The 12,870-nt window shown below is 33.3% G+C and overlaps 1 protein-coding gene across 1 annotated transcript; it reads right to left on the bottom strand.

Moving 5' to 3' along the window:
* Positions 1-9,952: 9,952 nt before the first annotated feature.
* On the bottom strand, positions 9,953-10,960 carry LOC103940487. Its single transcript, XM_009350599.2, has one exon. It carries the CDS (start codon positions 10,958-10,960, stop codon positions 9,953-9,955), a length of 1,008 nt encoding a protein of 335 aa, XP_009348874.2.
* Between the last annotated feature and the right edge of the window lie 1,910 nt (positions 10,961-12,870).

The raw sequence follows: 12,870 nt of genomic DNA, 5'->3' as shown, positions 1-12,870 counted from the left end.
GTCATTTTTCATAAATAGTGTCTAGTTCTTGGTCCAGTTTCATAAATAGTTTCCACCTATTGTTTTAGTTTTAGAAATAGTGTTTAATTCTTGGTTTCATTTCATAAATAGTGACTACTTATATGTCCAATTTCATAAATAGTATCTACTTATTAGTCCAGTTTCATAAATAATGTCTACTTATTGGTCAAGTTTATAAATAATGTCTCATTCTTGGTTCAGTTTCATAAGGTTTGAAACTTAGACCTTGTTTAGTCATGTAAAAGCACCCATTATGCCAAAAACAATGAGACCATAAGGGATCATTTAAATCAAAACCTTGAAAAGATTATGTAAGTAATTATATTTAAAAAGATATTTTCAATTACCAAATTAAAATTCCCTCACATTTTTTACATACCTACAATAATTAAACATAGCTCTCCATCCAATTTCTTGACCTTGGGTGTCATCTTGGAGAAATTTTTCCTTGTGCTCTTAACACAAGTAGTACATCAAGTGTTATTATGTAAGCGGCAGGAAAGTTTAGATTTTATGTTATTAATTTTTTAACACAAGAATCTCACCACTTATGACACACCCCGACCGAGATTAGGGCATGTTGGCCGTCACGTGGAAATGACGTAACCATGTGCACAGTGCAAAAGCTAAAAAAATAATAAAAGTACGAATAAATAAAAACCCAGCTATACACAAGGTAAAGAACATACATGTGCAAGCGTAAGTGTGAAAAACAAAGTTCAGAGCACGGAAGACCTAATGCAGTCCGGGAGAAACAACACTAAAGAAACACACCCAAAGGTGGTTCTACACTGGTGATAATCTGTCATATATGCCGAGAAAATCCTCTGGTGAGCCACCAAAAGTGCTAGCCAACCTAGAACCTGGAGGGGCGCAAAACAAAAAGCGTGAGTGGGCAAAAACAAAGCTTTTCAAAAACCATTTTCATAAACAAGTTCTAACCCCTCGCCGTAAAACCTGTATACTTCCCAGAAAATATAATATATATATATATATATATATATACAAATCATGCTCAGAAATATGCCATGCCAAATGTCTCGAAGTAAAATGCAAGTACTCAGGTAATGCCAAACAATGCCATATAATCTGTCAGCCGGAGTCACCTAACGTGACCTGTACGGCTGAATCTAGAGCTCAAATCTCCAACTCACTAACTATACCTGCACACGAGTCAGAACCACCTAAAGTGGTCTGTACGACAGGACAAGGTGTATAATAAGTACGCTCAAGTGCTACGATCACATGAAGACTGGGCGAATAATCGCGGGTCACCTACAAGTCGGAACCACCTAAAGTGGTCTGTACGACAGGACTGTGCACTTAACTTGGATCCAAGATGAGCGTGTGGTGCGGGAGGTGAACATCACGTGAAGGACTGTGCCCAACTCTGGGCGGGAGCACTAACACCGGGGGTGCAGGTTATGAGCTCTCTATGCATCTCAAATCACTATTGAACATAAACATAAACCATAACTCACCTGGCACTTACCTGTGCGTTTACAACATCAACACACATATAGATATACAACTAATAATGCATAAATAAATGGGCAAACATAATGCATGGCATATAAACGTATTAACGTTTTATTTCACTTTCTGGGAAAAACATAAGTATATAGGTATATACGGAAAACCAAAAGCCCACTCACTGGAAAGTAGAAGGGTCGTAACCCCCTTACCTAGAGTGACCGCTCTCGTCCTCGGGATAGGTCTCACCTATATGCGAAACAACTATAAAAACGTTAATTTTAAAGCACATAACCAACATTACAAAATAACTTCTCATACAATGCTCAAATGGGGTGTATGAATACACCAACGTGATCTACTCAACCTCACGAACATCCCCATATTTTTAGAAAAAATTTCCGACGTCACACGCGCCGCCCACGCGCAGGTACGTGCCTAGCACGCTGACGGCGTCAGTTAACGCTGTCAGGAATATTCCGTTAACTCTGACGGATTCCGTTAACGCCGTTAGGAATATTCCGTCCAAACTGACGGAATATTCCGTCATCTTCTCCGGTCAAACTCAGGCGCCGACGCCGGAAAACCGGGAAATTTTCAAAACTTCGTATCGCACTCGTTTTCAACCAAATTTCATAAAATTGATACCAAAATGAAGCTTACAACAAGAGGAACAAATCCATACCACTTTCATGCACCAAAACCAACGGAAACTCGCCGGGAAAACACCACCAACTCCGGCCAAACCTGCAACTCACGATCCCAACGTCCAAAACCTTCAAACGAACCACCCCGAGCCTCCTAAGAACCTCACCAAGCTTCCTACAAGCTTGAAATTCCCAAAAACACAAGAATTAACGTGTGCATGAACAGTGACCAAATCTGGGGATCCCGAGTTCGACATGAAAACGAAGGTATCCTTACCTGAAATGGGTATGGTTGAACTCCTAAGGACCTCACGAGCACAACTGTGTAATTTGTTTCCTCGATCTGTGAAGATTTCAAGGGTTTTGGGTGTCGTCCGTACGAAAAGGATAGCAAAGGGAGAGAAAGAGGGGCTCGGGACAGGGCAGAGAGAGAAGGGAATGAGTGTGGTATGTGTGTGGTCCAAAATTAGCCAAGCAAAACCTAAAAACAACCACACAACGAAACAACCATACTAGGGGCAAAACCGTCATTTCACCCCTACGGTACGAAAAGTCCGGGACGGGCTGTCACAACTTATATAGAGACACCTAGAGTACCGTGTGGGGCACATTGAAAAATCTCTCGTCATCTTGATTACTATTGGAAAACAATACCATAAAAAATAAAATTGGTTGGAGAAAATGGCAAAGTGATATGCAAGGTAGACAAATGAACATAGGAAATAGAGTGAGTGAAGATTAAAAAAAAAACACAAAAAAAATGGAAGTAGTGATTAAAAAACAACAAAAGAAATCATTCTGATGAATTGAAAAATAGGAAAAGGATCATCTCCGAATCTCTTCTACCAAATTCACCAAATCAAGGGATCTGGACCCTTGAAATTTGATCCAACGGCTACAAACAGGGGTCCTCTTTAAAAGTTATAATAACTTCAGTCATTGTATCAAATTTCACGGGTCCGGATCCCTTGATTTGGTAAATTTGGTGGAAGAAATCTGGAAAGGATCCCTTTCCTTAAAAATACAAGTGATGATTACAAAAAAACAAGAAGTTGCAAAGCTTGTTTTTTAAATCCACCAATGTGGTTTCTACCAAAAAAAACATTGGGCACAGTCTACTGGCCAATCCACTCACGCCCGTATGGTAAGTTTTTGTTATTTTTTATTTTTATTTTTTATTGTTCTTTTCATTAAATAAAGTTATTAGATAGTTTTTAGTAATAATGTAAAGTTTTGAAGCCATTTTCATTAATTTTCTTTTTTTTAGAGCATAATAATCAATGCCAATTTAATGAAATTTTCAAATGGCCTGACCCCACTTATTTTACAAATTACATTCTTTATTCCTACATTATTCTATTTGACAAGTATTATATCATATTAAACACCATATTAATTTTATTCATTTAACATATTCACAACAATTTATATAAAATTTTATCAAACAATCAGACATTATATACAAAAAAAAAAAAAAAAAAAATTAACAAGCACTCAACAATTTTATTTTACAGTTATTTATTCACACATTACAGCAGAAACAGTTTTTATAAAAACATAGCAATAACAAACTGGCCCTAGACTAATAGTCTAGTATGAATGACAATTATTTTCGTCATTTCCCGTTTTTCTTTTTCTTTTTTATTTTATTACCCTTCCTTTTCAATAGAATAATATTTTTGCATTTAGGGTTACAAAATAAATTAATGTAGAACTTGTCATTCACTAAATTAATTTGAACTTCAAATTTTTCCTTTACTTCAACTAGATAAACTACCACAAAGAAAGCTTTGTTAGACAATGATTTGAGAGTAGACCTGGCAATTTATTACACGACCCGTTAACACAACACGTAAACGACACGAAAATAACGGATTTCGGGTCAACACGATAACTAATCGGGTCATTATCGGGTCACACGATAATAACCCGTTAATAACGGGTCCTTAACAGGTTTACACGAAAGTGACACGCGGGTAACCTGTTTCGACACGATAAGAAAAATGCTATTTTGATGATTTTAATTTTTTAAACTACTAAAAAAAACTTACTATAAAATGCAATAGATATAATGAATATGTATATATTGTTTATTAATTATTATTCTATTATTATTCTATATAAATTTTAAAATTTAAGTTTTATTTATTTATTTATTTTTATAGTATATTATAGGCAAGGATTGAGATTAAAAATCATAAAACACATTAAAAATAAAAATATCAAGTAATTTAAAAATACCAAAAACATAAAAAAATTATAATAATTAATTTCCCGCCTAATATTTCAAGAGTTTCATCCATTTCCCACCTAATGTTTGGGAAATTTTGCAACCTATATCCATCCATTTCCCGCCTAATGTTTAACCCAAAGAAAAAAAATAACCAGCTTTTTTTTTTATTTTATCTCTTATAACATTTTAACTTGAATAAAAATAAAATACGTAATAAAAAACATAAATGCAATTTTATTATTAAATATCATCACATACTAATTGAAACATAGTCTAATTAACACTTAAAATATATAAATAATTAATATATTTATTCCAAGTCATCAAAACGATAAGATTCACTAACACTTAAAGTTTATTTATACTTTCATTAAGTATAACATCAATGCATATCCCATCAAAATGATGAAAGTATGAATAAACTCTGAAGTGTTAGTGAATTTATCGTTTTGACGGGATACGTATCCTACAAAACTAATTTCAACAATCCAACCGTCAGACTTGTTTATACATGCTTCGAGATCTCATACGACAAAAATTGCAAAAAACAAACATTTAGAGATGAAGTAATGAGACAAAACTTTTCAACGGTTATAAACGAAAAATCACGATTTAACGGTTATTTTAACTTTGATTTTGATGATTTTGTACAGCTACACTCCTTGACCTTATATGAATACAATGAATGAATTCGATCTTCAATTTAAAATATTTACACTAGTGAATACCATAAATCTTATGTTATACTTAATGAAAGTATAAATAAGCTCTTAAGTATTAGTTAATGTATTGTTTTGATAGGATACGCATCCTATGAAACTAATTTCAATGATCCAACCGTCAAACTTGTTTATACATGTTTCGAGATCGCATCCACCAAAAATTGCAAAAAACAAACATTTAGAGATCAAGTAACGAGACAAAACTTTTCGACGGTTATAAATGAAAAATCACGATTTAACGGTTATTTTAACTTTGATTTTGATGATTTTTTACAGCTACACTCCTTGATCTTATATAAATACAATGAATAAATTCGATCTTCAATTTAAAATATTTACACTAGTGGATACCACAAATCTTATGTTATACTTGATAAAAGTATAAATAAACTCTTAAGTGTTAGTGAATCTATCGTTTTGATGGGATACGCATCTTAGAAACTAATTTCAACGTTCCAACCGTCAAACTTGTTTATATATGCTTCAAGATCGCATACGCCAAAAATTGCAAAAAACAAACATTCAGAGATCAAGTAATAAGACAAAACTTTTCGACGGTTATAAACGAAAAATCACGATTTAACGGTTATTCTAACACGGATTTTGATGATTTTTTACAGCTACACTCCTTGACCCTAAATGAATACAATGAATGAATTCGATCTTCAATTTAAAATATTTACACTAGTGGATACCACAAAATCTTATGTTATACTTGATGAAAGTATAAATAAACTCTTAAGTGTTAGTGAATCTATCGTTTTGATGGGATACGCATCCTACGAAACTAATTTCAACGATCCAACCATCAAAGTTGTTTATATATGCTTCAAGATCGCATACGCAAAAAATTGCAAAAAAAAAACATTCAGAGATCAAGTAATGAGACAAAACTTTTCGACGGTTATAAACGAAAAATCACGATTTAACGGTTATTATAACTCCGATTTTGATATTTTTTTACAGCTACACTCCTTGACCCTAAACAAATACAATGAATGAATTCAATCTTCAATTTAAAATATTTACACTAGTGGATACCACAAAATCTTATGTTATACTTGATGAAAGTATAAATAAACTCTTAAGTGTTAGTGAATCTATCGTTTTGATGTGATACGCATCCTACGAAACTAATTTCAACGATCCAACCGTCAAACTTGTTTATATATGCTTCGAGATCGCATACGCCAAAAATTGCAAAAAACAAACATTCAAAGATCAAGTAATGAGACAAAACTTTTTGACGGTTATAAACGAAAAATCACGATTTAACGGTTATTATAACTCCGTTTTTGATGATTTTCTACAGCTACACTCCTTGATCCTAAATGAATACAATGAATGAATTCGATCTTCAATTTAAAATATTTACACTAGTGGATACCACAAAATCTTATGTTATACTTGATGAAAGTATAAATAAACTCTTAAGTGTTAGTGAATCTATCGTTTTGATGGGATACGCATCCTACAAAACTAATTTCAACGATCCAACCATCAAACTTGTTTATATATGCTTCAAGATCGCATACGCCAAAAATTGCAAAAAAAAAACATTCAGAGATCAAGTAATAAGACAAAACTTTTCGACGGTTATACATGAAAAATCACGATTTAACGGTTATTTTAACTCCGATTTTGATGTTTTTTTACAGATACACTCCTTGACCCTAAACAAATACAATGAATGAATTCGATCTTCAATTTAAAATATTTACACTAGTGGATACCACAAATCTTATGTTATACTTGATGAAAGTATAAATAAACTCTTAAGTGTTAGTGAATTTATCGTTTTGATGTGATACGCATCCTACGAAACTAATTTCAACGATCCAACCGTCAAATTTGTTTATATGTGCTTCGAGATCGCATACGCCAAAAATTGCAAAAAACAAACATTCAGAGATCAAGTAATGAGACAAAACTTTTCGATGGTTATAAACGAAAAATCACGATTTAACGGTTATTGTAACTCCGATTTTGATGATTTTTTACAGCTACATTCCTTGACCCTAAATGAATACAATGAATGAATTCGATCTTCAATTTAAAATATTTACATTAGTGGATACCACAAAATCTTATGTTATACTTGATGAAAGTATAAATAAACTCTTTAGTATTAGTGAATCTATCGTTTTGATGGGATACGTATCCTACGAAACTAATTTCAACGATCCAACCGTCAAACTTGTTTATATATGCTTCGAGATCGCATACGCCAAAAATTGCAAAAAAACAAACATTCAAAGATCAAGTAATGAGACAAAACTTTTCGACGGTTATAAACGAAAAATTACGATTTAACGGTTATTTTAACTCTGATTTTGATGATTTTTTTACAGCTACACTCATTGACCCTATATGAATACAATGAATGAATTCGATCTTCAATTTAAAATATTTACACTAGTGGATACCATAAAATCTTATGTTATACTTGATGAAAGTATAAATAAGTGTAGATTTTTAAAACCCTCCAAATCTCATGAACAATGTTATTTATTTGAGTGAAAAATTAATAATAATAAGTGTGAAAAATGTAATCACTCGTAATGAAAAGCTTTACAACTTTCATTAAGGGGTCAACTCCGAAATTTAGTATGTATACTAATTTAATATTATGGTTTACATTTTTTTGGGTCAAATTATGTTTTTCTTTTCATTTTTATTGATTTAAAATATAATTTTCTTAACGGGTAACGGGTTGGGTCATATTACCTGATAATATTAACGGGTTGATTTCGGGTCGGGTCATATTACCCGTTTACTTTAACAGGTATTACACGACACGACCCGTTAAGCTATAGGGTATGACACGAAAACGACACGAACACGAGAAACACGACACGAATGCCAGGTCTATTTGAGAGTGGACCAAACTCAAAAAATATGTTGGCATTTGTGAATCGGACTTTCCGACTTCTAGGTGCATTGGCTTTTCTAAGGGACATTTTGATATATATAGGTGCCGCAATTTTGAATTTTTTAGACTAAACATCTATACCTTTCAGAGATTTGATTAAACTCTTCTTCTTATAATTTTGGTGCCACATGTATTATTATTAATAATTTTTTGTACCAAAATAACATGACCTGACACAACCTCATATTTCTTAAATCTCATGTCAAAAAAATGCACAGCATATTGAACCAAATTTCTTATTATCTGGCATTTTGATTACCCTTTCCCTCTTTAGAGATAATTGCAAAAAAAAAACCGTAGGTAAATACAATTTATTTTCACGATACTTCCTACAATTTGGCTATGATCTCCAATTTAATATAATTTTTTTCCAAAACGGTTTAGAATATTTTTGAATCCCACGAAATCAAATGTACCAATATAATTTTTTATATCAATACATGCAGAGAAAATAGGACTGACAATGCAATTTAAATTGACATAAAATGCTGAGGTGTTTATTAGTCAATGCACTTTAATCAAATATTGAAAGGGTACAAATATTTAGAAGATATAAAAATAAATAAATAAATAAATAAACTATAAGAGTACAAATTAAATCTTGAACCGAGTGCAATGGCGTTTTAGGATTCTTTTAGCCGACCCCACTTAGTGGGAAAAGACTTTGTTGTCGTTGTTCAAATGGTCAAAAAGTTTAACCAAAAGTGGTGGCTTATGATGTTTAAAATTAACGAGGAGGTTCTGAGTTTGAAACACTATGTGCATTTTTTGACTTTTCAATTTTTACGAATTTTTTTTTTCCATAAGAATATAATTTGATTAAATGATCAAGAAGTTTAATCAGAAGTAGTGATTTTTGTTGTTTAAAATAACTAATGGTCCTGAGTTTGAAATGTTATGGGCATTTTCATTCTTTCCAATTTTTACAACTTTCTGCTTGGTTGTTATTTTTTTGTTTAATTACTACCCAGTAGTCCTTAAGTAATAATCCAATCATCAACAATTACATCATATTGTTTACAAAATTGGGTTTAAAATTTTGGTATCCCTACCATGAGCCTTTAAGAAATTAATGTATGTATGTCTTTACCAATACTAGCCTGCTAGGTTTAATTTAGTGCTCATTTATTGATTTTACATATCAATTAAAGACTTGAAAATATGATTGTTTTTTATTCCTATATTGACAAGGTTAGTAAATAAGAAAAAACACATCACGATTTATATAAAAATATTTTAAAAGTTAGCTAGATAGAAGGGAAACAAAACTCATCATTTATCTACTTGTAAGCTCGGGGTATTTTGGTTCCCTTCTCTCAATACAAAATAAATTAGTTTTCCATGTTTTTAATTTACTGAGTTTGAAGTGCTTTTTTAAATATGATTTTACTGAATCTTACGTGTGAAAACAAATAATTTTTCTTATATGAAGTTAGGCCACATTTTGTGGTGTCGCCCTGACCCTCAAAAATCTTAGGACCAGCCCTGATTAAACCCTATTCCAATCTTTTCATTTCCACTTGGAAATGCTTCTTTAAAAAGTTCTACACTTAAGCGTACTTCTAATAGAAGCACATTATCAAAATGCAAGTGTTTCTTAAAAGAACACTTGAACTGTATTACCTTTACCCAAAAACTGGAGCACATATATACTTTCATCGCTTTCAGAAATTCTTCTAGGAGAACATATCAAATGCTTCTTACAAAAATAACTTCAAAGTGCTTTTTTTAAACCCATAAGCCCTTTTGAAATTTTTCTTCCATACATCATCAATTCACTTGCAGACGTTCTAATAAAACAAATTTAGAAAAGAAAGTCAGCGAAATTAAGAAAAATAGCAAGTATAGCACTTTTATTAATTAACTTACATGTTCCTAAAACCCAACCCAAGAGACATCGAGCTTAACAAAGTTAAACACTAATTCATGCGAAACTCAAGAGATTTCTCCAAGATGTTATTGGGAAAGAATCGTCAAGTTGGGATGGCATACACTGCTGAGGAAGCAGATTATTGTTCATCACACCAAAGTTGTCTGACCCATCGAAAATCGGCATTGATCCTGGTCGGTCCTCAACCCCAAGCACGTTAACGTTGTTCTCCCAATTATCGGACCCCATCCAAGCAAAGTTTTGATCAACTGCTAAAGTTGAAGGATCACTTGTCCCAGCTTCAGCTGATACACTTGGATCCACTAGCCCGGCGGTCATCATGTTACAATTGGAGCAATTTGCGAAGCCTGCAGATTGATAATGACCGTCGGCAAGGCTATTCTGCCACGGCCAGGTGGCTGTGGCAGTGGCAGTGGCAGTGGAAAACATAGTTTGACCCTCAAATCCCATCATCATTGGGTTTCCTGAGCAGTTTAGAATCGGATCGAACAATGGCTGTTGTACATGTGGTTCCTTGTGTACCAAGTTACAGTCATCATAACCATACGGCAAATCAACAACAGATTTTCCTTCAATTGACCTAACCAGGTAGTCCAATTTCTGTAGCTTGGACTCTAAGAATGCTGCCAAATCCATCAACGAATCCTCAGAAAACGCGTCTAGTTCCTTGTCATTGAGCTCAATCTTTTGTTCAAGCTGCTTCATCTTACCTTGAAAAAAATTATAGATGTTGACCTCTCGCGTTTTAGGGTTGTTTCTGTTCTTAATAGCTGCCGCTTGGTGCTTACTGATAATGGCTTTGGCCAAGTCCTCGTCTTCTGGCCAGACCTTAACTTTGGCATTGGGTCCAATATATGCAACCACGCAGACCTGAGCTCCGCAGAGCTTATTGAGATTCATTGCTTTCCTCATCACAGTCGCTGATCTCTGCATCGTGGATTTCCGTTGTTCCGACTGCTGCCGCCGCCTCAGTTTTCTGCGTTTAGCGAGCCTTTGCTCTTCGCCGTTGTCTCTCCTTGGTCGAGCTGAGTTCCCCTTCATCCTTGACTCCCAAGGCACACACTCGCAAACTGAGAAGATCAAAGAGAAAGGGGTCGACTAAACTTGCGAAAAATCGTAGGTATAACTGTAAGAAAGTTTGTACAACATATACCAGTTATATACAGGTCTCGGTGGCTGCTGATATGCTGAAAAGTATTCCTATTGTTTATAAACTTTTCAAAAATATAGGAAAAGCTTTTTCCTCCTCCTTAAAAGGTTTATGATATATGTCCTTTTTTCTTTTTATTAGGTAATTCAAGCAGTTAATGCTAAATTATTCCTTGTTTTGAAAGTATAGACACTAGCTAGTTAATAAGACAAGAATAAAACTAGAGAGGGAGAAGCTAAACGATCGAGGTATACCAGTGGTAAGTTTTATTTTCTATCCTAAAGATTTAAGGACATAGCCTTTGTATTAAAAAATAGAAAAAAATAAAAAAGACAAAATAAAAAGAGAAAGATTTGATTTGGAAAACTCTAAACTATATATATGAACTTTAATTGCAAAGATTTCAGCTTAAGTAATATTACTTACTCTACAAAGCTCAATTGATGATGATGTGACACGATCTAAGCTGTTAGATAGTAATATATGGTAAATATTAGAAACTGGAAGATCACTAAGAGCATCTCCAATAGATTTGTCAATTTTTTCTGTCAAATTCTTAATTGATGGTTGATGTGGGATTTTGAAGCATGATATTAAATGTCTTTATATTCTAACCGGTATGTTATTTATTATTTTACTATCATATATGGCCCACTTTAAAATAAAGTAAACAATTCAATCATTTTTGAAGCTTTTTATGGGCCCCACCAATTAAAAATAAATAAAATAGAAATGAAGGCAGCATGAAAATTGTCGCTATAGGTCTTGCTGCCATTTCAAGTTAGCTAAAAGATTATTCGGTTGGAGTAATATTTACTGTCAAAAGTGATTAGTTGACATTCCACCTAAGATTTGGTATCTCATTTAGAGATGGTTTAAGTAACTTCACTAACTAAAGACTAAGGGATGTAGCCACTTAGTACTAAGGTCTAGTGGTATTCCTCTTCACTTGTAAGTGAGAGGTCTTAACTTCGATTCTGGCCAAAGGCGGGTTTGAACCATATTATAGTTAGCCCATTGTGAGGCTAAATCTACTCCCTCCCCTTTAATTTAGATAATATTGTTTGTTAAGAAAAAAAAAAAAAAAAAGACTAAGGAGTGTAGTTAATTTATCTTTCAAAAAAATTTAATAGATATTTTTAGGGAAATAGACATAAATGACCCATTTCTTAATCTTTGGACCAAAATAGGACAAATCTGCTATGCAGAAGCCATACCATGCACAAAAGCGAAACGACGAAAGTACCCACATACAAATTGTAAAAACTCACATGTGATGACGTCATTTTTCTAATTTCGAACAGAGAGCTCTAAGCTCTGAGTTTTTAGGTTAAGCCCATATCTATGAGCATACCATGTGCATATCATGTGCATACAATGAGTATATCTTAAAAATTCATCAAACAAAACACCAAATTTTGCTAATTTTTAATAAACATTGTACAAGAAACATAAAAATAAATGATAGGTCGATCCAGAAATAATGAGAATGGAACTAGGGATACCGATTTCATCATTACAAGCCAATTCCATGAAAATTAAGTCAAAACGCATTCAAAGAATATTCTGATATGAAAACAAAAACATTCAATTAACTATCAGAATATATATTTTTGTATTCAATTCCAATCCCTATCAGATTTAGATGTTGATGGGTGGGCCGATGGGCCATTTGGGTTGTTGAGAATCCATGGATGCCCTTGACTGAAGCTTGTACTTTGGGTTCATACTGTGCAAGCGCGCCACCACATGTTTGACGTGGCTAGAGCTTGACTAAACCCAATTATTCCTCTCAAAATTG

This window comes from the organism of the source record quoted next, unplaced genomic scaffold (assembly GCF_019419815.1).
Source record: "Pyrus x bretschneideri cultivar Hongxiangsu unplaced genomic scaffold, Pyrus_bretschneideri_v1 Contig56, whole genome shotgun sequence".
Classification (NCBI taxonomy): domain Eukaryota; kingdom Viridiplantae; phylum Streptophyta; class Magnoliopsida; order Rosales; family Rosaceae; genus Pyrus; species Pyrus x bretschneideri.
Note: the sequence above shows the minus strand (reverse complement) of the source record. Positions and strands in the feature narration are given on the sequence as shown.

Excerpts from the sequence above, each read along its gene's own strand:
- LOC103940487 (XM_009350599.2), bottom strand. The coding sequence starts at position 10,960 with ATGAAGGGGAACTCAGCTCGACCAAGGAGAGACAACGGCGAAGAGCAA.